General features: G+C 36.8%; 1 protein-coding gene across 1 annotated transcript; it reads left to right on the top strand.

Moving 5' to 3' along the window:
* The first annotated feature begins 19,036 nt into the window (after positions 1–19,036).
* On the top strand, positions 19,037–23,090 carry LOC147851077 (glycerol-3-phosphate acyltransferase RAM2-like). The gene is made up of 2 exons (XM_087335784.1): positions 19,037–20,337; positions 22,055–23,090. Exons 1-2 carry the CDS (start codon positions 19,540–19,542, stop codon positions 22,919–22,921), a joined length of 1,665 nt encoding a protein of 554 aa, XP_087191910.1. The 5' UTR covers positions 19,037–19,539; the 3' UTR covers positions 22,922–23,090.
* Positions 23,091–26,699: the final 3,609 nt, after the last annotated feature.

The raw sequence follows: 26,699 nt of genomic DNA on the forward strand, positions 1-26,699 counted from the left end.
ATCGCAACCCCCCCCCCCCCCTTCGTAAGCCCTTCAGTCTGAGGCCCCCATGGTCCCGCCTAGATTCACACGCATACGCGAAGATACGCGACAGTGGGCCAAGAGGGTGTGCGTCAAGACAAAACAGTAACAAGACCCAAGGGGGACACCAAGGCGGATAGCACTGGCGCAAATGTCGGCATGATGGGACGAAACGAGAGGCGTGTAGCACGGCCACATAATGTCATGATATGGCAAGACTTGAACCCATGACCTTATGTTATATGGGTCGAGCTCTTGACCATTATACCATCTATTGTAATACATAGGATATTATTTTCATTTAAGTTTTATTATAGGAAATTAATGTATATTCCAGATTTCTCTAGAACATTCTAGAAGCTTCAGGATTATTCCTGAGAACACTATAAAAGAAGGCACTAGGCATTATTTTGAACCAAATTGGTTCAACGCCAGTCTTAAGCCTCATAGCCCTTTTGTACTTATTCTTCACATAATATAGATCCTCTGTTATCATCATCATCTCTCTCTCTCTCTCTCTCTCTCTCATCCTCGCTATCTCTCTCTCTCTCCTCTTCTCTCTTCCTCTCTCGGGAGTCTCCACCCAAATTGGTGCCCTTGACTAATTAAGGTTGTAAAATAATAACCAACAAAATGTGTGCAAAGTTGTGAAAAGGCAACAACAAAGATTATATCTTGTAAACCAAAAACAACAAGAGGGCTACTCCATAGACATGGTTGTCGTTGTTATGAGCAATATGATAGAAAGTGTAGTGACAAGCGTGAGGGTTGTGATGATAAAAGATGGTGTATTTTCTATGGACTTGGTTATGATAAGATTAAGGATAATGATGAGGGTGAGGGTGAGGGTGAGGGTGAGGGGATGGTGATAAGGGATTGTGTGTTTTAGGTTGGATTGGCTTTCTTCATGATAGATGTTATGAAAATAAGGATTTGAGAAAATCAAAAGGTGATAATCATGAGGGGTTTCATTATGAAAATGGAATAGGGGTTTGCGATGATGAGGACTTTGTATAAAAGTAGGTTGATGATGATGTTGTGGGTTTCTATAATGAACTCAAGGGTATAAGATAGATAATCTAGATTGTGTACATTCAAATAAGGTCAACATCATCCAATATCATGGAAAACATATTTTTGTGCGTATTTCAAAAAGCTGCTTATCCTTACTATGTTCTTATTCAAATTCTATTTTAATCATATTTGTGAATATTTCCTACACAATCAAAGTTGTTATTTAACGAAGCATTTATTAATGAGATGTATCTAGATGAAAAATCTTGAATCTTGATTAAGACAACATGAATCACCTCGTATTATGTCAAAAATATGTACCGATGTATGCATGTGTTGGTTTAATTAGATTCTTCAAAGGATTGGTATGAAAAGTCATCAACTGCCATAAATGAGAATCATTGTACATCGAAATTCGAGGGTGATTTATATCTACATTGACAAATTGAAAACTTAAAGGCTTGTAATAAGAAGAGTTTTGAAAGTAAAATATAGTAATCTTAAGTATATTATAAAGACACACCAAATATACATATCATAATGATCATGGTGTCTTGGAATCCTTGCACTGAAATCAATGGAATTCAGATATAGGCCATTTGCAATAAGCGAATTGGTGACCCTCTTTAAACATGTATAACTATAATGTTATCTCTACGTAACAATGCATTTGTTCATGGAATTCGGATATATGCAAATTCGCATATTAGTGTAAGATAGATCATTTGCTATGAGTGAATTGGTGACATGATATTTTTAACAATATCTGATTTTGAATCAAATTGTTTTCTAATTGATAGACAATACAAATTGGAATAGAATCTTTGATTTTTTTAATTTGGCAAAAGAGTGGAAACTTTATTGCAAATGGATTCAACGGAGCCTTGAGATGATCATTTAATTGAATATTAATGTTAAATTGTTTACTTTTCGACGTAAGTTTGCTGCTAAGTTTGATTATGGATACATAGCGATATTTTTAAACTACAAGGGGAAGAGTAAATAATTGGTCTTTAATGCAAGGGTTCAATACTCTAGAAGTTTGTTTGCATCTATTATGTTTTTTCTGCTATCCCAAATGTGATTAATAGTTGGTATCTCACTTTTTGAGCCTTATTCTTCTAAGTGTCTTGTGCAAGAACAAAAAAATTACGTACAAATAAGATGTGGGTTGTTTTCAATTGCACCTTCGTAGTTCTAGATATTGTTGTATTTAAGATATCTTTGATAATATTCCAATAACTATTTACGTTGATCTTCATAACTAAAGTTAAATGTACATGACTCTCGTAGGAATGTCTTTGATTGTAGTTTAATGTTCAATCATGTGTGTGCTTATCTCTTATTTTTAACATAACCGCCTTTATTTATTTCCTAAAACTAGCATGACCCTACACTCTCATAATGTACCAATATTTTTACTTATTGGAGAGAGCAAAGAACACTTTGATTATAATCCATGTATACTCTTCTTTTATTTCTCCACCCACATGAGATGGGTTAGGTTAGAGACAACTATCTCTATCCATTATTGCTCTAATTTTTGACGTACATCCTAATATTCCTTGATTATTGATCATTTTTCTAATTACAATATTATTGCAAGAATATCAAAACACAACCTTTTCATGAGATGTGAAATGCACGTGTAGGGACCTCAGCTCCGACCTAGAGAGAATGCGAGATTAGATAGGTAGATAGCTTTTATTGGCGTGCTTGAGGTCAAATATGACATATGGTACCAAATGTCCCTAAACACCCCCATACAAGTTACCTTTATGTTAGCAAACATTATTACGAACACCTAAAAGGGTTTATTGTAACGACTACAATAAGGAGATTAATTGTTTTTAACTTTGCCATGTTGTGTCAATATATACTCTACTTTACAATCTAATATATGCATTGTTGTTTTTATGGACAATATATGTTGCTTTACTATATGTGTCACTTTTACGAACCACGAGAGATAGAGATAGATCGATTTTATTATCGCCTTGGTCGGTCAAATGTGATCCGTGGGACCAAAAGTGATACATTTCCAATGAATAATGTGGAGTTGAGTGGTGACCCTCAATGTTCCAGAGTTTTAATAATGGTTGTTGTGATATATGAGAGCGTGCATTGTGATTGTGAGACAAATATGTGTACGAGACGAATGTTGGTAGGGATTGAACCAGTTTAGCAATGTGCGGAAAACCTACTCAAATGTGGTCAAAGGTTGAGTCTTGTATTGGAGAGGGATGTTAAGAAAGTATGGGGTTCTTCTAAATGATAAATATCTTTTTAACATCCATGAGAGACCAATTATGAGTTGTGAGATGGAGCCCAGTCCATGGCAAGGATCGACTTGAGAGAGAGAGAGAGAGAGAGAGAGAGAGAGAGATAATGGGGGGAACCCAACCAATGAATAGAGAGAGCACCTAATCCATGACGAAGCATTTTGTGTGCCCTTCAATAATTTGCATTAGTGTAGTCCAAATCTTAAATATTTTGCTGATTTCAAAATATATCAAAAAATTTCACTCAATGTTTTAAATGACCAAACACATGTTTCTTAGTAACACTGTGTTTCCAAGAAGATACAATTTACTAGTTGCAAGTGTAAATTAGAAGCACTTCAATGCAAATATATACTAGCCGTTAAACATGTCACATATACGTATTTCATTTCTTCATTTAGGCCTAAATTCTATAATCCATGTTCAAATTTAGAGACTCACAATGGAACTTGCCAATTATTTAATGACATCTACTTAGGTATACCCATTTCCACAACTCTACTAAAGTATGTGTGCATAAATTTCCTTCATTTACAAACCATGAAGAACTCTAGAACCCACCCAAATTTTTCTAATGCCTGGCTTGAAGTTCGTACTAAAAACTAGTTTTCATTGAGTTTTGATGCCAATCATCTTTCTTCGTTTATAAAATTTGATGAGATGAGATGAGATGACTGATGAAAAATAGTTCGAGGTAGGATAGAGAAACATGCTTTCTTTCACATTGTATGGCAAGTAGCATCGTTGATACAATAAATGTGAGTTGTAGTTAAACAACATCGCCTTTTATGGCTACTCATTTGAAATCTTATCGCATGGAGATTTGATGAGGAGGTAGTATAGTAAATGCATCTTCATATGTACAGAACGGTAAGTATGATGAGATACATCATGAGGTTTAAATAAATTAGATACCATTACTTGTAGCGATGGAATCCCTCCTTGAAAGGTTGTGAGATGGTGTGCCAACAAATCTTCTTCTGTCCAAGTACTTTACCCACTATTTTCTATCCATCCAAATGCATGGTATATGTTCATTTCTAAGGTATGCTATAAAGGCAAACCTTTTTTACATTTAACACAATGATGATCATCAATATGGTGCATGATACAATAAACACAATATGTATACAAAATATACCATCATCTTATATGACATTGTCATCCCATGTGTTTGTGTCTAGATAAACGATGACGAGAAGGTAGAAAATATGCACCTTTACACGTACAAAATGGTAAATATTTTTTCAGTGTCAAGCCATTTTGACAAATAGTATGACTTTAACAATATGAGAGTTAGAAAAAGGTAACGTCATTCCAAGAAAGGGTGTGTCTCCTCTCGTTATGGTGGTATCTATAAGTTCAATATTGGTCATCCATATTTTTCACCTAGATGATAATTTCTTAGACATGGTTGGTATAAATAAATAACTCTTTTATATTTTAACATTTATGTAATCGTATAGATATATGATCATCTTTTATGACCTAGGTATCACAAGTGCATGTTGTGAAGATATCAAGATGAGGAGACATAATGAATGCATCTAAGAGGAGCCATGATTAGAGTGGTGAATGTAGCATATCATTTGATATCATGACATAATAGAGAATATGTTGAAGGACCGAAATTTCATTTAACGTATACTATATTTTGTACAATGTCTATGATCATCATACCAACTATGCATGAATGCAACATAGTAACAAATAAATACATCGTCATCTTACTCACTGTACACGGTAACCCAAGGTAATATCATGTTAAAGAAGTACATGGTGTATAGTGTTATACTTGATATGTAACGCACCATAGGAGTGGTAAAAAGCCAATTTTGCCATAAATGTTCATATTGCTTAAAAGATAAAGATAAGGTAATAATTCTTATCGAGAAGTTATTTCAATGCATCGAAAATGGAATGCATACACCTATGAAGACGAGGAATGATATGTTGGCACATCTACTTTTGACAGTAAATCCATAAGCAATTGTAGAGGGTTTAATTGAGCTCATGATGAGGAGAAGTGTTGTCTTCTCTCCCTTGAGTTTACATTATTCTAATGTGTCTTTTATATTTATTCAGGCACATTGAACCTCCATATTGAACAAGTAAAGACATTGGTTCTTCATTCACCTTCCATATTTAACGTACTTTCAAATGGGTGGTTTTTATTTCAATGCTCATTCTAATTCGATACTCAAGTTTTTTTTATGTATAATCAAATATTGTTTGAAAATTTTGTGATTGGTTTATGTAGTGTTTACATGCAAATGTTTACACATGTATTTAGAACTATGGCATGTGTTTATAGCATTAAACCATCAAAATGAGCTCAAGAACTATGTGAATAAATTAGGTATGTTGGATTATGTTTATATCCAACTGTACGATGTGACTTTGTAGTATCCACGAAAATCTTCTTTGAAATAGTATCCCATCATATGGGTCCAAATGTGTGCGTGTGTGTAGATCATGATATATTTTTGAAAATCCATATGGTTTAAAGACATAAGAGTGGCTACGATGGGCAACCTTGACTGGGGAAGATGTTCATGCCAAAAGGGTGACTCTGTGCAAGTATGTATTCATGCTAACACAAGCAAAGAGTGGCTACATTGGAAGGTCCGTGTCTAGGAAGATGTTGATGATAGAAGGGATCGTGACACAAGTGCATAATCACGCTAACACCCAAAAAGAGAGGCTACGATGAGGGGTCCTTACCTACAAAGATGTTGATGCTAGAAGATCCAACTCAATGCAAGTACGTCTAACACCAAGCAAAGAGTGGTTAAGATGAGGGGGTCTTTATCTTGAACGAGGTTGAGAGATATGTTTTACGTGTTGATTTCAACATAAATATGTAATTGCATGAGTCATCCTAACACCAAGCAAAGAGTGGTTAAGATGAGGGGGTCTTTACCTTGAATGAGGTTGAGAGATATGTTTAACGTGTTGATTTCAACATAAATATGTAATTGCATGAGTCATCCTTCTTGGATTAACATAACATTTATTGTTGATTTATTATAGCGACTTTCCATCATATGATGTAGCAATAGAATGATGAAGTTGATGGAATAAATTAGTACACATCAACAATCAAGATTGTAATCATTACCACTTGTAGGGCTGTAGGAAGATGGGGTGGGCATGCCAAATCCCTATAGACCAATTTGGGGTATAGATTTAAACATGAATTGTACAAAGGGAGACTAACATATGTTGGATTAACCAACACTTGTAGTTTCCAATTTGTACATCCCTAGAATAAGGGAATCATCCATTTCCTAAGAATATAATTGCTTCCTTGGATGTCATCAATGTCAACTTCCAAGGTATGATCCAAACATCTCAAAAATGATATTTGACAATGATGTTTAGTGATAGCTTTGGCTACATACCGACTTCAACAAACTCCTCTTTCTAATGAACATTTGTAGACTTGTGCTCATGTTATATGTACTTGGAATAATCTATTTACAAATAACTGTTGGACAATTTAACTTGCTCTTGTGTGGTTGAATCAAGTGGCAATCCTCCAAAATCATGATAATAAAACATCAAGTTTTATGACCCAAAACAAGAAAAAGTTCGTAAGTATTGCTACCATGATGGTGGTGGAAAGGTTATGCTACACATTTGGATTATGTCAATATGTTAGGTGCCACTTTGGCATTGTGTTAAGTTGAATACAATAATCAGTAGTTGAACCACCAAACAAAGAATGCTTTATGTGAAACCTCATAAAATGTTTGTTTGAATTCCAAAGTTTCGTCAAAGGTAAGATCTTTGATCCATTGTAAGGACACTCTATGTGAGTCGTAAGGTGTATCTACATATAGACACACTATGATAGAGGCATGTTGCATTTTCTACATAAAATCTAGAAAGGTTTGTGAAGTGTGCATCCAAAGTATTCACTACGTGTGTTAGTGTTATAATGCTTAGTCTCATAATATGCCAAGATGGAATGGGCATGGTAATTTACTTGGACAATGATTATATATATAGTTGTAGTTATAGTTATTTATTTCCTTCTTTGAGATTGGTGAATTTAGTGTGGATTTCTTGCTATTATGAGTCGCACATTATACAACATAATATCTTACGAAGTTGTGAGCACTCCATGAACACTTGTTGGAATACTATTGCATTTCATGTCATGGAAGCACGTGCGTTGACGTAAATGGCCTATATGACAATAATACATGCAGCTTGAGATATCATCATGTAATTTTGATGAGGCACAAATTCGAGTAACAACTAGATCGTGAGGATAAATATCTTGTAAAATACCAAGCCTTTATGTTATTCGCAGGTTTGATGTATTGCACTGTTGCTAATATTTTTGTATGATATGCATTGCACTTTTGTTTCAATTTGGATAACATGTATGATACACCTAGATTATATTAGAATGTCATAAAAGTGTGCTTAATTGATGCATTCCAGATAGGGAATCGTAATCATGATGTAACGATGGGCCTTGCTCGAATGAGAGAAAGATCAAATATCGTTGAGCATTCAAGTGTGCAACTGTATTTTATCATACATTTTCTTGGATGTTCATTAGTATTATGGCTTGGTGCTTTACCCACAAAAACGGTCAAACATGGTCGGTCTTTCACATGTTTTGTTTTATAAAAAACATGATGTTTGGTTCTTAAATCTAAGGTCATGGGTTCAATGTCTAATGTTACATTCATTGGGCTTAAACATTCATATTTTAACTTTGAGGCCATAAGACTTACTTATAACTAGTAGTTTTCACCTTAAAATAGTGCTTTAAATATCCACGAAATTTATATTCACTTCGAATAAACATCACGATAACGCTTTTCTCCTAAAAAAATGGCTTTACAAACTTTGGATCAAACTCATAAACTCTTATTTGTACATCATCAAGACCATTCTAATAATCAACAACCATCTTACACTTTAAAATTTCCAAGATCCCAAGCGTTGAGAATGATGGAAATGTCTTATATGCGGACAATGGTTCGGCCATGATACGTCAATCATGCAATGTTCTGGCGAGATACACAAAACTCGAACATATACTTTGACAAGGATAGTTGATGCCGATGACAGTCATCATCAATCATCAAAAAGTAGGACAAACATTTTAGGCTACTATAAGTGAGTTGATGGTTGATTGTTGTAGAAAGTATTTCTTGTCGACAAGCATGTGGCAAGCAAACCGATGATGATGTTTCATTGCGTGGGTATGCCCCCCCCCCCCCCCCCCCCCAAAAAAAAACATAGAAGGGGATAGTGGGCAGAAATGAACCTCGATTGCGAAGCAGGATTGTTGCTAACTTTTGGATATAATTTGAAGTTCTCATTAGATAAGGATCTGATTCGTATCGAAGCAATAAGTCCTAGGCCCACGTGGTAGTATGTGTGAGAAAAGCTGTTAATAGCAGCAGCGGACGACTTAAAACAAAATAGGCACAGCCAAGCTGTGAGAAGGCTGTTAGACAGCAGTAGAAAAAATGGTTGCAAAGAGTAGAGACACAGCCAAGGAATAGAGCTTGTTTTAAGTAGCAAAAAAGAAAATGAAAACTTATACAAAAGAGGCTGGTATAGCCTATTTATACAAAATTGGGGAATGTGGGTGAAATGGCTGTTTGGTAGTTAAGTGACTCTTGTACTACCAAACAGGTACAAAAAACTAGGAATATCTTGGAAAAGGTAGAAGAGAGAAAAGGCATTTAAAGCATTGCAGATTCTAGAGAGAGAAGGCATTTAAAGAGTTGCAGATTCTAGAGAGAGAAGAATCTGAGAAAAGAGAGAATGTAGTACAAAGATAATAAATATGAAAGAGAGTGCAGGGCTGGAGCTGCCACCCTCCAACACCTCCTCTCAGCTCCAGAACGGCAGTCCAACATTGAGTCGATCAAGGAGCTGATCAATGGCTTGCCTTGGAAGTGGCTTAGTAAATAAATCAGCCACATTTTCTTGAGTAGGGCAATATGCCAAGTTGATGACTTGTGATTTCACTAAGTCACGAACAAAATGGTAGTGCACTTCGATGTGTTTTGTTCTACCATGAAATGCTGAGCTATGTGCCAAGGCACGTGCACTTTGGCTGTCGGTGAAAACTGCAATAGGAGAGGTTTGCAAAACACCAATGTGAGAAAACAATTGCATCAACCATAGCAACTCACAGCAAGTATCCAAGTAGGCGCGATATTCAGCTTCCGTCGATGAAGTAGAAACTGAGTTTTGCTTCTTCGATTTCCAAGAAATCAAACCTGAACCTAACATAAAACAATAGCCAGATGTGGACCTTCTAGAATCAATATCACCTGCCCAATCAGCATCTGAGTAGCCAACAAGCTCAATGCCGCCTCTAAAAGATAGACCATAGTCGAGTGTGTTGGCCAAATACCGAAGAACTCGAATAGCTGCTTGCCAATGACTTTGTCTTGGAGCAGTTGAGAATTGGCTGAGAATACTCACGCTATAGGACAAATCAGGCCTGGTATAAGTTAAGTGAAGAAGGGACCCGATTAATCTCCTATATTTCGTGATATCCTCAAATATGGGAGAATCGTCTTCACGAGATAGCTTTGAGTTTGGATCCATTGGACAGGAGAGTGGCTTGCAATTTGTCATGCTATAGGTCTCAAGGAGCTGCCTGAGATACCTATGTTGGCTGAGAAAGATACCACCATGTGATTGATAGACCTCCATACCTATGAAATAATGGAGAAGTCCTAGATCAGTCATTTCAAAGGTTGTTTTGAGGTCAGCGCGGACCTCCTCGATTTTAGATGCAAGGGACCCTGTAATTAGAAGGTCGTCAACATATAATATGATCAAGCAAAGCAAATTATCTTGGGAAAAAACATAGAAATTGCTGTCAGCATTACAGTTTTGAAACCCAAGAGAAAGAAAGAAGCTATCAATTTTGTCATGCCAAGCTTTGGGAGCTTGCTTTAAGCCATACAAGGCTTTGTGTAACTTGTAGACCATGTTTTTCTGCTCTAAAATCTCGAAACCTGGAGGCTGTTCAACATAAACCTCCTCTTTCAAGTCACCATTAAGGAAGGCTGACTTGACATCCATTTGAAAAATGGCCCATTTGTTGTGAGCAGCAAGTGCAAGCGCACATCGAATAGATGTGTACCTTGCTGTTGGAGCAAAAGTTTCCTCATAATCCACTCCTTCAACTTGTGAGTAGCCTTTTGCCACTAAACGTGCCTTGTGCTTATCCAAAGTACCATCAGCATGGTATTTGGTCTTGAAAATCCATTTCAATCCAATGACTTGTCGATGTGGAGGCCGTGGGACCAGCTCCCATGTATGATTCCGCTCAATGGAATCAAGTTCAACTTCCATTGCTGCTTTCCACTTTGGAAGAACAAGGGCCTCTTTTGCTGTTGTGGGTTCTTTTGATTGCACAACAGTGCACAATAAGGCAAAGTTGCATGAGTGAAGAGGCCGTTGTGACTTACGTGTTCGAGAACCAGATGTATACTCATGAAGTTCAGCATCGGAGAGATGAGAATCACGAATGGTGGCTTGAAGCCACTTGGGAAGTGGTGGAAGCTGGTTTGTAGAGGGAGTGGAAACAAGTGGGGTTGAGGGAGAGGTTTGAATTGTTGGCGAAGTTAGAGATTGAGTAGGAGGAGATGGGAGGCTTGAAGATGAGACATCTTCGTCTAAAATAGGAGATTCCGGAGGAGCTTGGATTTCAACCATGAACTCAGGTAAAATCCTAGAGTCATCCGGCTGAGACTCCACAAAATGAACATCCCTAGATATGACTAGGGACTTTGACTCTAAATCCCATAACCTGTATGCTTTAGATTGTGTGCTGTAACCAAGAAATTTGCATTTCTTGGTTTTGGACTCAAATTTCGTCCTTTTATGATCTGAAATGTGAACATAAGCATCACAACCAAAGACTTTAAAATGAGATACTGAGGGCTTTACACCTGTAAATGCTTCTTCAGGCGTCATTCTAGCAACTGCTTTTGTTGGGCAGCAGTTGATGATGTAGACTGCTGTGTTGACAGCTTCACCCCAAAACGAGAGAGGAAGATCAGATTGAGATAGCATCGTACGAGCCATCTCTTGGACTGTCCGGTTCTTCCTTTCCACGACTCCATTTTGTTGAGGAGTATTGGGTGTAGAAAATTGGCGAGCAATGCCTCGTTGAGAGCAGAAATGGTCGAAAGCTTTGGAGATAAACTCTCCACCATTGTCTGACCTGATCTTTCGAACTTTCTTCGATGTCTCGTTCTCCACGAGAGCTACCCATTCTTGAAATTTTGCGAAGGCTTGGGATTTTTCTACAAGAAAATAAACCCAAACCTTGCGGGAGAAGTCATCAATTATAAGCATGAAGTAGCGTGCACCACCAAGAGTAGTGGTTTTCATGGGACCACAAAGATCCATGTGCACTAACTCCAAGATAGATGTTGCTCGGTGAGTGGCTTCATGAGGGAAAGGCTCTCGATGTTGCTTGCCATGAAGACAAGCAATACATGGGGTATTGGGAGATTTGAAAATAGGAAGACCCTCAACTAGTTGGGAGGAGGAGAGCTTTTGAAGAGAATCATAGTTGAGATGACCAAACCTAGCATGCCACAACGTGGGATCTTCTTGTGCCACCAAGGCATGAGAGCCTTGAAGAAGATGAAGAAGATGAGATTTGGAGTTTTCCAAGGGGCTATGGGAGCTTTTTAGGCGATATAAACCCCCTTCTTGTGTGCCACTAGCTACAATTTGTAGGCTGTTGGTGTCAATCACTTCCAAAACTGAGCTATCAAAGTAGACTCCATAACCTTGCATGGTGATTTTGTAAACCGAAAGTAGGTTGGTAGAGATGCGAGGCACATGTAGCACATCTTGAAGAACGACAGGTTCTTCACTTGAAGAATTGTCAAGAACCACATTACCCACACATGAAGCCTCAATGCTTGAGGCATCTCCTATAGAGATTTGGGAAGAGCTAGGCTTCACATCATGCAAAATGGATTTGTCATAGGTCATGTGTGAAGTGGCACCACTATCTACTAACCACTCATCGATGGTTGAAGTAGTTGGTCCAGCCAAATGTGAAGTATGTTCCTCAATGCCAAGGAAAACTGTTTCTTTGGCTGAGTGGGCCGAGTTGGATTTCGGTGTAGGTTGATTTCTGGTAGAAGAAGAGTTCTTAGCATTGTCCCTTTTCTTTTTCCGACAATCTGGCTGAATGTGACCTTTGTAGCCACAATAATGACAAGTGAGCTCCTTGTAAGCTGGGTTGTTTGGCGGTCTTGGATTGGGTTTGTTGTAGGAGTTACCATTTTGCTTCCACTTGCCTTTACTTGTCGCATGTAGAAGCGTCTCATTGGAAGTTTGAGCACTTTTCTTCCTTGTTGCCCTATCTTGTAGCATACCAAGAAATGTATTCATGTCAGGTGTGTTGGGAAGAAGAGAAATGGTGTCACAAAAGGCTGAGAATGACTCAGGCAACTTTATCATTAGACGATGCACAAACTCAACTTCAGTGGACTTGCTTCCCAAAGAAACTAGTTCCTTTTGGAGAGTGACAAATTCCGTTATTTGATCCATGATGTTGGGAGTGTCATGAATCTTGAGATTTGCTAGTTGGCTTTCAATAGCTATCATTTGAGCATGATTAGCTCGATGATACCTCCTTTTGATGGCTGTCCATAGTTCATTGGCTGTCTCGTCATCTTTATCTTGAAATTGACGAGCAATGCTCGGTTTAATATTAAACATGAGGAAAGCATGAGCACGAGAATCCTTATCTAGCCAAGCTTCAATCTCAGCGTTAGATGAGCCAGCAACTGATTTGGTTGAAGAGGATGAAGTTACTGGTGGTTTCTTGTCACTACCATTGACTACATTCCATAAACGATGGTATTGTAGCAAGGTCTTTATTTGTAGCTCCCAATCCAAGTAATTGTTCCCATCCAAGATGGATTCTTTGGGGAGTTGGGGAATGGTTGATGAAACAATGGTGGCATGTGAGGCCATGGATATCCTCCTCTTGAGCTACAGCTGGACAATTTACAGCAGTTGTAAGTAGATACTCAGGGTCTTTCTACTTCTCCCTAGATGCTAGGTGAGGCTCAGATAAGGGGAAAAGAAAACAGAAGAGCCTCCTCTGTAGGGTTGGGAGGGAGGGATAAAAGAAGATAGGTCTGTGTGCTCTTTGGCAAAAAAAAATCAGGCTGAGGATATGGAGACCTCACTGCTCTGATACCATGTGAGAAAAGCTGTTAATAGCAGCAGCGGACGACTTAAAACAAAATAGGCACAGCCAAGCTGTGAGAAGGCTGTTAGACAGCAGTAGAAAAAATGGTTGCAAAGAGTAGAGACACAGCCAAGGAATAGAGCTTGTTTTAAGTAGCAAAAAAGAAAATGAAAACTTATACAAAAGAGGCTGGTATAGCCTATTTATACAAAATTGGGGAATGTGGGTGAAATGGCTGTTTGGTAGTTAAGTGACTCTTGTACTACCAAACAGGTACAAAAAACTAGGAATATCTTGGAAAAGGTAGAAGAGAGAAAAGGCATTTAAAGCATTGCAGATTCTAGAGAGAGAAGGCATTTAAAGAGTTGCAGATTCTAGAGAGAGAAGAATCTGAGAAAAGAGAGAATGTAGTACAAAGATAATAAATATGAAAGAGAGTGCAGGGCTGGAGCTGCCACCCTCCAACATGTGCTAAATGATGCATTACGAGCTCCTCCAATGTGGATGTGATTTAGATTTCTTTTTTTATCCAGAAACTAAAACCCCACTAAGGTGGTAAGAGTTCGTCATGGGACCACTCTTCGATGGGGGTGGTATGATGCATTCCCTGTGGAAAAGAAGAAGAGAGAAAAAGCGTACAAGCACCTTGTGATGTCGGAATCTTGGTATCATAATCGCATGTACGAATATGGAATCATCGATCATTTGAATACGTACAATGGTGTTGTTCATGCTAAATAAGTAAAAAAGAAAAAGAAAAAGAAAACAATGAACATCCAATCCACAAGGATGAAAAAAGATCATAACTATGAGATACTAACAATAACAACAATAATAGGAGGTTATGAGGATCCTTATAATTTCTATCTATCTACAAATATAGGCCTAGTTAAGGTTACTCCTAAGTTTAGAACAAATCTAGCCAAAGCTAGGGCTTGTTATTAATTTGGCTTTTTGATTGATTTTAAGGTGATCAAGAAACTTATATTTTAATTGTTAATTTTTTTTGTATAAATTAATGAATTTGGGGTAGCATTAATGTGTTTGTGTGTTGGGGGCTAATTTAATAAATAAATAAATCAATAAATAAAGGATCTTTTTTGAAGTTCAAAAGAAGCCGAAAATATGCAATAAATAATCAATTAAATTAAATTAAATTATTGTCAAATTCAAAATAGATGCCGCGAATTTATAATAAATAATAGAATAAATGAAATATATTCAAAATCAAAAAACAAAAAAGTTATAAATAAAAAAACGATATTAAAATTTAAATATATATAATCAAAATTAATCAATCAAATAATTAATTAATTGCATACATTCCGCCGCTCACTTTTCAAATAGTTTTTTTGTTATTCAATCAAATCTTAAAATTAAGAATTTCAACGACATTTAAAAAATAAAATGAGAATAAAAGACTTTATATAATATTCGTTTTATTTATTCATAATAATATTCACGAATTGATATGCCCTTTTTGCTATCAATCTTCATGATCACTGTCTTTAATTAATTAATTAATTATTTATTTATTTACAAACATGTCCCCAATGCCCATTAGAATTTAGGTCATTCTCTTTTTTCAATTAATATTAATCATATTGATCTATTTTTGCTAATTTAATTTGTGGCAAATAGACAAACAAAGGAAAAATTGTCAATATTTACAAATTTGACTCTCTCACCTGCCCATCACCTCCAAAGAATACAAACAACAAAGAGAAGAGAGGATTCAATAATGGTTTTTTTCTAGCTTCCCAGGTTTCACTTTAACTGTAACCAAATTAAAACAAACATAACATGCGATTTCAAAAAAAACATATTGGATAAACTAGGCATATAATTTGTTTTGTTGTTGCTAGATGCCATCAACCTGTCTCTAGGGATATTTATTGTCACTCACTTCAACAAATCTCTAATCGTTTCGTTTCAACAAAACCCTAATTATTTCGTTTAAAAGGATATGATTACATATGTATGTATGTATGTATGCCATTACTCTAGATATAAAATGATTGATAGGAGTTGTGCTTCCTCGAGCTACTTCCATTTGATTTGATTGAAACATATTCAACCAAACAATATTCTCGGATTGACCTACTACATTCCCACCTCTAAAAGTCCGTGAAATCCTCAGAACAACAATACAACCTATATCCTTCCTTTAGATATGTATATCATACAAAAAATCATTGCAGCATTGATAATGTAGGGTGAGTTCACCATAACCTATTATTTGTCTTAAATTAATCGGCCATTGGAAATGTCCAAAAGAACATTTGTTTTCTTTAATGCATTTTTTGCATTGTGAAGCTGACCCTTTCACATTATATTTGTCCTACTAATCATTTTTTGGAACTCAATATGTTCGTACTTCTCAAGAATCCAGTTGTTTGGTAGCACAGACAACCAAATTATATTCAAACTCAGATGATACAAATCACTAACAAGATTGGCATGGCGTCATACTGACATACACATATTGTTACTAGGAAGAACTAACACTCTCTATGAATCAATACTTTCTAGCTCAATGTGATACAAATTGAAATACCAATGAAACAAACTCCATGTTACTTGAGAAGGTAGTAAGCAATAAAATTAAGACCGGGAAACATTGCTTCTCAACAAAAAGCGTCATTAGTCTCTTCAGGGACATCTAATAACAAGCATCTTTACCCAAATCTCGTGAACTCTTTATGGGTTCATTTTCATATTGTGCAATAGCTCCCCAATTTCCACATTAGAGTGATTTGATCCATTATTGGGTTTCTAATTTCAATTCTGAAGTCAACAATATCACAACCTAGAACAATGGTGAAATTTGATAAATAAATTTAATACATGGGTCATCCATGAGTTGTAAAAGATTGAATAATTCTTAGTTACTCAATATTTATCAATTAGATAAACAAACCCGATAGTTTTAGGAACTCACGAGTCACAACTAAAAATTCAAAAAGTATCCAAATTCAACATCAAACCTATGGATTCCACACGGGAAGGATCAATAAAATCCATTAGGACACTATCATGAAGTAGGGGGTCCACAAAGAATTGGTCTTCAAATTTCCATCAAACATAAATTATTTCGGTGTGAAAAATCCATTTATCACGAAAAAGTAAAAGATCTAAGGTCAGACAACTTAAACAAAGTCAAACTCATTCCATTCAAAATTTAAATAAACATCAATTTATGGGTTGATCAAGGAAGTGACCATTATTGGTTCATGAGTAAACATTAACCCATATGGTCCCAAAATCTAGTGCCTTTGATTTGCAAAGTGCAATATAAAAAAGATAGAATGATTGTGGTGTTTTGGTTTGATGGATATAGGGAAAAGGCCATTAATTCCATTGCAAGTGGCAATTTGTTTCGGTGGCCACACTTGGTTCTTAAATTGCAATTGACAACACACCAATTCATGTTTTGTGATGATTTATCTAATTTAGCAAACATGATCAGAGGATGGTATATAGAAATTCACAAACTATGGTTCAATCAATTAGCATTGAAAGCACAAGGTATGTTTTGTAAAGAGCAAGACAATCCCACAAAGCGTGAAACAACTTGCGTCTATGTAAGCAAATGTTTCTCGTATCACCACAATCGGTCAAAAAAACTATAATTTGCTCCGAATCTCAAAAGGTTTGTGACATTAGCATAACGTATACCATTTTCAAAATGATAAAAGTAGAAACCTTGGAGATGAAGTTTGCGACATTAGCATAACAGAACAACATTTTCAAAATGAAAAGTGGAAACGTTTGGAGATGAGACGCATTTACTATTGTCTTCATTTTTAGACCACTTTGACCTTGGCAGGTATTGGTAATATTATGGCTAACCTTATAATCTAGGCTTTGAACATGTAATGTACTGTAGAACACCAACTTTCGTTTTTTGTATCGTTTTCGATATTAGGTCATGTGTCCTAAATGGGTTTCATAAACGACGATTAAAAGTCTAAATGATGTATTGTAACATGCTATCCATGTCCATATGCGATTGGTCAAATTGCAATGTCGTTGAGGAGATGGTCCAAAAGGCAATTGAACTCTATTTTGTGATATGTTACGACGATAGGAGGATGGGATTGCCATCGAACATGCGGATGTTTCTTTCTAATGGTCCACAGGTGTGTGTGTGTGTGTGTGGGGGGGGGCGGGGGGGTTGTTAATTGAGTCTTGATCAATGCTAACGAATTAATCACGAACATGCGGATGTTTCTTTCTAAGGGTCCCAAAAGGTGTGTGTGTAGGGGGGGGGGGGGGGGTGTTTGTTAATCGAGTCTCGATCAATGCTAACAAATTAATCACGTCATCAGTGAAAAAGCAAGACTGGTGGATCTCGTGATGGCCATTGTGAAAGCCAAAAGATCATCAGGTCAATCCAAGACTCATTGTCCTTTTCGAGTTGCTAGAGAGGGCACGGGCACGATATTGTCAAGGGTCTTTTACGAAGGATATATGATATATGACGCACCTTCTGTTATGGGTTTTCGGTCGGTCTCAAAGAGATCACTACCCATATTGATATGATACACACACACACACACTCTCTCTCTCTCTCTCTTTATCCTTCACACACAAAAAAAAACTTGTCTATGTCTCTCTCTCTCTCTCTCTCTCTATCACACACACACACACACACACTCACACACACACACACACTCTCACTCTCACTCTCACTCACTCACTCTCTCTCTCTCTCTCTCTCTCTCTCTCTCTCTCTCTCTCTCTCTCTCTCTTTCACACACAAAAAAGAACCTTGTATATGTCTATATGTGTACATATATGTCTCAGACACACACACACACACAATCTCTCTCTTTCACACACACACACACACAAAAAAAAAAAAGAACCTTGTACATACATATATGTGTCTATATATTATTAGCATTAAATGACAAAAAACACCAATAATGAGTATTTGTGAAATTAACAACATTAAAAAGAACAAAAATGCCCCCAATAATTTTTGAGGTGAATCTGCATTAAATGAAGAAGCAGATTAGTTGGAAGGACTGTTAGAGTCAATATCTCCTCCTCCTCCTCCTCTCCCCCAACCCCAGAAACATAAATAAAATAAAATAAAATAAAATAAAATAAAATAAAATAAAATAAAATAAAATAAAATAAAAAAATAACTTTAATAATGGCTGAAGAGAGCTGAGCTGAAAGATTGGGGGGGGTGGCATTTATTATTAAAACCTAAATGATTATTTTGTCATTTGTAGTTAAAAACAATGCTGATTAAGGAGCACTTAATCCAGGATTAGGTGATGGTTAGGAGTTAATGATTGATAGGTAAGCCTTTTAATTAAGGAAGAAGAAAGAAGAAGAAGAATGAATAAGAGAAAAGCATGTTAAGCAAGCAAGCAAACAGACAGAGACAGATACAGAGACAGATACAGAGACTGAGACAGAGAGAAAATATACATATATACTCTGTTTCTCTCCTTCTATAATATAATGCTTCTTCCTCTGTTTTCTTCTTGCCTGCTGGTTATGGCCTCCACCTCTTCCTGCATCACCAATCTACACTGTGTTTTCCATTAATCATTCTAACTTAAGGCTATGACATCCATCTCTTACATATACAAACTGATTTGATCTCAAGTATTCATTCCTCTTCTTCTTCTTAATCCTTCCAATCCTTCTTCTTAATCCTACTAATCTTTCTTCTTAATCCTACTAATCCTTCTTCTTAATCCTACTAATCCTTCTTCTTAATCCCACTAATCCTTCTTCTTAATCCTACTAATCCTTCTTCTTAATCCCACTAATCCATCCTTATCATTCACCATTGATTCCTTGCCCTATACAGAGATATACATATACACATAGTTTTTTGAGTCTTCAAATATAGATAGATCCAAGCTCACCATATCCTTCATTCTCAATCAAGCTCTTATTCTTTCTTTTCTTTTTTTCTTAATCCTGTTTTTTTTTCTGATTTTCTCTGCTCAGTCTTATCAGTTCCACCTAGCAATGCATTTCAACCACTTCAATCTCCTCCTCCAATCCATAGGCTTCTACTTCCATGTCTGCCTCTCTGAGCTGAAGATAGTCACAAATGTGGTGAATAGGCATAACCATAGCCATGGATCAATCCCTTCATCTTCTCCACAAGCCAAATCCAGCCATGCCAGGCCAGTCCTGTATGAAACCCTAGACAAGTACACACCATCAAAGCCTGAGAGCAATGGAAGCAAGGTAGTGGTGGTGGAAGAACTCCATGGGACCCTCACAAGGTCTACCTGCACATTTCCATACTTCATGCTAGTAGCATTTGAGGCAGGGTCTCCATTAAGGGGCCTCATCCTGCTCCTGCTCTGGCCTCTCATAGCTCTCATCAACACATTCATGTCTCAATCCATAGCTCTCCAGATCCTCATCTTCATATCCATGGCAGGGCTGAGGATGCAGGATCTGGAAGGGGTAGGGAAAGCTGTGTTAACCAGGTTCTACCTGCAGGATTTGAGGGGTTCTGCATACAAGGTTTTCATGGCCTTCCCCAGGAGGTGTGTGGTGACATGCTTCCCAAGGGTAGTGGTGGAGGCCTTCTGCAGGGAGTATCTAGGGGCTGAGATGGTGCTGGGGACAGAGCTCCATAGTGTGAAAGGAATCTGCACTGGCCTGGTTTCTGCTAAAGCTGGCTATGGCTATGGCTTCTTGGTGGATGGGCCCAAGAAGAGAGAGGTTGTGAAGATGGCTCTGCACCATCAACAGCCTCACCTTGGCTTGTCCACCATATCATCCCCTCATGGTGTCCTCTCCCTCTGCAAGGTATGTGCTTTCAATTCTCAAGCTTTTGCTTTGATCTTAAACACAAGATTAATAACAATTTACTAAAGTTTCTGTTTTGATCTTAAACACAAGTTTAATCAATTACTAAAGCTTCTGTTTTGATCTTAAACACAAGTTTAATCAATTGCTAAGCTCCTGTTTTGATCTTGACACAAGCTTTTAATATCAAATTACTAAAGCTTCCTTCTGTTTTGATCTTAACACAAGCTTTTAACATCAAATTACTCATCTGTTTTGATCTTAATACAAGCTTAACATCTTCTGCTTTGATCCTAACATAAGCTTTTAACATCAAATTACTAAAAGCTTCCTTCTGTTTTGATCTTATTAACACAGGATTTTAACATCAATTACTCATCTATTTTGGCCTCAATACAAGCTTAACATCTTCTGTTTTGATCTTAACACAAGCTTTTAACATCAAATTACTAAAGTTTCCTTCTGTTTTTTGATCTTATTAACTCAAACTTTTAACATCAAGTACTAAACCTTCTGTTTTGACCTTCCTTTGCATCATCAGAATGCATCATACTTACTTATTTATACAGAGAAAACTGTTTCTAATTTTAATAAACACAGATTTGTGCATTGCTTTCAAAGAAACACAATATTGATGGGTTCCTGATTTTTGTTTGAAATCTTGTGATCATCATCAATCACATGGGTGTTATTTTTTTAAAATTGTAGTTTGGATTTTAGTTATAATAAGACCTAAAAAGATAAATTCAGTGAATTTGCTATATTAGGGCTTTACTAGGATTTGATCCCTTGACATGTACTACTAGAAAGTGTGAAGGTTATGCATTGAGCCTAGGCATCATGGCTATATTAGGGCTTTACTAGGATTTGATCCCTTGACATATTAGTCATTGGTTTTCTCTTTAATCATGGAAACTCCTTAATGTCCTCTCCTACACACATGGAGCCCACAATGTGTTGTCTCCAACATGGGGCAATTCTGGTTTTCTTTGAATTTCCATTGAATGGTTTGGTTTGGTTCTTCGGAAGCTCTCGGAAGCCCTCGGAAGCTTCGACTTCGAATCTAAAGTTTTGTTGGCCCCATTTAATGAAAAATTGTTTTCGAAAGAGTATGTTGATTGGCTTTTTTCTCTTGATGACCAAGCCAATGTGTACCTTGAGCATTTATGTGCCCTACTAGGTTGTCATTAACTACATATGTATGTATAGTTTTTCGAATGGGGTTACATCTTTTTATCCACCGACTTAACTCTCTTCGGTAGATGTTCCGCGTGTTTTATTTTTCTCTCTCTTTTTCCTTTCCTTTCCTTTCTTTCTTTCTTTTTACTATGATTAAGCTTCAACCAAAAACATTCTACCATCTTTATACAAGTGAATTGTGTTTGTCCACAACACATTTAACACGCTTCTCATGTATATGCATTTACACACACACCGATTAAAGAAAAAAGCCTCGGATCGAAAAGAAAGTGACTCGTGTGCGCACATTTAAGCTTCCCATGTGAGAGTGTGACATTATTTTTCCGATTATTCTTTTTGCATAAATTTCATGAATTGGAAGCTCTTAATGTTGTATTAATATACTGTTGTTATTAATTCATAGCGAAAGCACAATCTCAATGGCTCAATGTTTTATCGTGAAACTCTTCGTAGTTTTTTTGCTGCGGAAAAAGGGTATTTTTCTAATCCTTAGCTTCCAATGTGTTGTGACATGCAGGAAGGATATGTAGTTACGAACAATCACATGGACACGGTGCCGCGAGAAGAGTACCTAAAGCCATTGATCTTCCATGATGGACGGCTTGTCAAACTTCCGACACCAATGACATCGTTGGTTGTGTTCCTATGGTTCCCGATCGGGTTGATGCTTTCCATTATCAGGCTCCTTGTTTGGTCGGTGTTGCCATCTGAGGTCTCAATCCCGCTCTCGGCACTCTTGGGCGTAAGGTTGCAAGTCAAGGGCTCTCCTCCGCTGCCCACAACGGAGTCTGGGGGAGACCCCAACCGGGGGATGCTCTATGTGTGCACGCACCGCACGTTGCTCGACCCCATCTTCTTATCGGTCGCGTTGAGGCGCCGTGTGACCGCGGTCACATATAGCCTCAGCCGCTTGTCGGAGCTCTTGTCGCCCATCAAGACGGTACGGCTCACCAGGTGCCGCGAAAAGGATGGGAGGACGATTGACGAGGTGTTGAGGCAAGGGGACCTAGTGATATGTCCTGAGGGCACTACGTGTAGAGAACCATATTTGTTGAGGTATAGCCCACTCTTTGCCGAGATAACCAACGATATCGTGCCAGTTGGGATAAATGTGGACATGGGTTTGTTCCATGGGACGACAGCAAGGGGGTTCAAAGCCATGGACCCCTTCTATTTCTTGATGAACCCAAGGCCCAAGTATTGTGTGACCATAATGGAGCCTTTGGGAAGAGGGGACACATGCGGGGGTGGGAAGACGAGTGTCGAAGTCGCGAATCACATACAAAAGGTGTTGGGTGGAGTCATGGGTTATGAGTGCACCAACCTTACTAGGAGGGATAAGTATAAGGTTCTTGCCGGGAATGATGGCATTGTCCGCCCCTAGTGTGAAATGTTGTTTATCATATGTTCGCCCCCAACCCCCAATGTACTTGGTATCGTTTCTTTGCTGTCTTGTTTCAACTTTAGCAAAATTTAAAGAAACTTTTTCTTCTTTTTACCGAATTCTTAACGCCGTTGTCAATTGCCTTGGTTGCGGAGGAGTGTCTTCAGACTTTAAGCACACACCCATCAAACTATAATAAATAAGCACATACCCATCAAACTATAACAAAAAACATTTGGCTTGCCCCAATCGTTAAAAGAGTTTTATGACAACACCACCTAGTATTTATTCGGTCACCTCGTGTTAACTATGATAACCCTTCAGCAAATCTGGTTTGTCTTTCTTACATTTCACATTGAATGTAGACGAAAGCTACATAACCAAACATTGCACATTTCCTTCCTTTCATGCTTCTATTGCAACAAATGATGGTTTGTGAAAGGTGTTGAATTATTGGTTACTATGACTTGAAATCTACACAGCCCCCTATAGAAAAGGAAAAAGCTATGCAAGGCATTCTATGATTGGAATTCTTATTTATTGTAACATTGGATAACTAAGAGTATTTATTTTGACATTTGAAACTATACTTATCAATGATGTAGGAGTATCTTGTTTGTATAGTGGTTTGTTCATTCAAATTGCTTATTTCTTGTGTGTATTCCTTAAAATAAGTTGAAAGATGGACAACATAAAACTTGACACGCTACTTGAATAATACAAATGTATCTTTATGTTTGGTGGAAATGACATAACTGAAAAGACTTTCTTGCTTTGCTTAAACTTGACCTATGCCTTGCAAAGGCCCAAAACCTACCCATCATCTTATTCCTCTACATAATCAAATTCAGTCCAAATTTTGCCTAATAACAGCAAATGATATTCCTTCATATGTAGTTTGATACTTCATTCTACATCATAGTTCCAATTGTTATGCTTGTTTGGATAGATCTAAACCTTTTATGGATCTAGAGGAGGATATTACGTTGCTTGAATGGCAAGAGAAAGGTTATTATCTTGCTTAAAATAAGAATTAATACAACATGCAAGAATTTTGCTATATGAGACACCATTGTTTCATGTCACATCTCTCAAGGCTACAAGATAATACAAGAATTAATATGCTCAAACTTCCACAAGCTCCAAACTATGCAATTGACACAAAATGGAACACAAACTTAGATAGGGCATGTGTTACACAAATTAGATAAATCGTTTCAATGGAGGTAAACATTATATGAACAACTATAGAGAGTCATGGTGTCCTTCTATGACAAATTTCTGTGGAAGTGTATGGAAACAAAGCCAAGGTCATGGGCCTAAGATAATATACATGGACATATGGACAAGAAAGTTTTTTAAAATATCCAAACACCATTGATCATCTTGTCACTCTTGGACTCTTAATATGCACTGTAGACTTTATGAACACACATATATATATATATATATATTAACACTTTTGTAAATCCATATGCACATGATACATAATGTGCACATGGGAGATTTTCGAGCTTTTAACTAGCACTATTAGTGACAAAAAACCAATGACCACTCTCATCAACTCTCTTTGTGCTGTGGATTGATGAATTGAAACAATTGATTAAGAAATTTGTGGGACGAAGACATTGCACTTGTGAATGTAGTCATCATACTACATCTTGAAACTTTTACATTGTACATCTTACGAGGAATATTTATTATGAATCCTTTGAGGTGTACAACATTAATATCTTATAAAAGGAGTCTAGTTCTTGAAATCTTATTTTGTGCTGATGTGAATGAAATATTTTATGTGGACAATATGAGGTCAAGGTCGGCTAATGCTCTCTATGTAAAGTATATACGACATTATGTATAATACTCTAGCAAAGATAAGTGACATAAATCAGGTAGCTCCTAATGGGAATAGATAGCTTAGGGAATAGGCAAAAGGTTTGTTTCACCTAAACTAATAAATGGATTGGACAATCCATTGGATATCACGCCTAATTTTTGTAATTGTTTGAAACTAGTTTGACTAATTAGATCCAAGACACCTTTCAAGATTAATGAATGGATTGGTTCATATGAATTGCTATTTTGAAGTTTTCCGATAGTAAGTTTGAGTTAGATATAAGGTTCCTTTCACAATTAAATAAATGTATTGATCAATCACTTACTATTTTGAAGTTTTTCGGGAGATACTTCAAGCTAGATACAGAAAGTTTCTTCTCGATTAATATATTGATTAATCAATGGATTGATATTATGCTCATTTCCAGGTTGTTTGGGGCCTAGTCGAAAATTAGATGTAAAGTGCCTTTCAAAGTAATGATATTTGATTATCTAAATGATTGGGCCTTTCTTTTAGATGTCATTTGCACACGTACATCACCATTGATTTTTATTTATTTTTGTCTTGCGTGGTGGCCACAAATATAGGACCACGACTCAATTTTGTCCAATCTCTACAATCCCTTCAAACAGACATATATCGTCTTTTACTTGAAGAGGACAAGGTTCAGTTTATTGTCCATTTTCATCAACAAAGAAAATAACCGTGGTACAAGTTCATTTTTTGGGTTACAATCAAATGGGATGTCCTCGAGGGTAATCCCTTTTGCTATCGGTTTTTCAAAGGTAATAAAAAAACATGCAATGTCAAGGGAAACTATGAGAGTTGTAGTGAAATGAGAACTATTAAGTAGGTTAGATTTGACATGCTCGTGGCCCTTTTCTGTAAATAACTCTCTCGACTCTGTATATCTTTAAAGGACGGATTTTAGACACCTCTAAAATAATAGTCACCACAATTTTGTGTTGTTTAAAGAATGACGTGGATGTCATAATCATGGTTTTCCATAATTTAGCCCAAAAAAATCTTCAATACATGTGGTTTTCATGGGTCACAACGCTCATGTTCTTGAGTGTTGCACAATAACTAGGGGAATGACGTTTATTTCCCCAAGTACTTTGTTCATTTGTTCTCTACTTTCATACTTATCTCTAGCACCATGAATTGTCGAAACAAGGAAGTTAGTTCACTTGTAAAGGGAAATTTGTACTATTAAATGTGTCATTATGCAACTCAATGACTATTATTTTGAGTGTTGGCATGCCACTTTGTGAGCGATAAGAGTGTGATTTGAAAGGTTGACATGTCTATCTCGTTAAAGGTTTCATTGAGAATTGGCAAATGAAAAGCATTCTTAAAGATATTATTTTGTAGCTAGAGGAATGCCGATTTTATCTCCAAGTAATGTTTGCTCACTCATTTTCTCCGTCATACTTATGTTTGCCATCGATGATTGAAACAATGAAGTCAGTTCCGATGTAAAACAAAACTTAGTACTATTAAATGTGTCATTCTACAACTGGATGGCTCTAGGTTTGAGTGTTGGTGTCGCTTTGTGAGTATAAGTGTGCAATTCAAAGTGTTGACATGTCAATGTCATCAAAAGTTTCATTAAACTCAAGCTAACATGCGTTGATGAGTTAGCCTATGATTCAAAATTTTCTATCATTGAAATTTAAATGTGTAGGATGTAGCAATGCCTTCTCACACAATGGCATATTCATTGAAAAGGGGATATTATCAAAATGTGCTTACAATCAATCACCTACAAGAAACCCATGCTTGCTTTTATTCAAGACTACATATATATGATTCGTATGAAACCACCATATCAAAATGTGCTTACAATCATCTAGCCCATACTTGCTTTTATTAAAAACTACATACATATATATGGTTGGTTTGAAAGCAACCTATCAAAATGTGCTTACAATCATCTAT

The sequence above is a fragment of the Azolla caroliniana genome, unplaced genomic scaffold (assembly GCF_043228905.1).
Source record: "Azolla caroliniana isolate FFs.n. ecotype wild unplaced genomic scaffold, voAzoCaro1.0.p SCAF_20, whole genome shotgun sequence".
Classification (NCBI taxonomy): domain Eukaryota; kingdom Viridiplantae; phylum Streptophyta; class Polypodiopsida; order Salviniales; family Salviniaceae; genus Azolla; species Azolla caroliniana.

Bases quoted from the DNA above. Each gene is read 5' to 3' on its own strand.
- LOC147851077 (XM_087335784.1), top strand. From the start codon at position 19,540: ATGCATTTCAACCACTTCAATCTCCTCCTCCAATCCATAGGCTTCTAC. The intron at 20,338-22,054 runs GTATGTGCTTTC...TGTGACATGCAG, and splicing joins GTGTCCTCTCCCTCTGCAAG to GAAGGATATGTAGTTACGAA.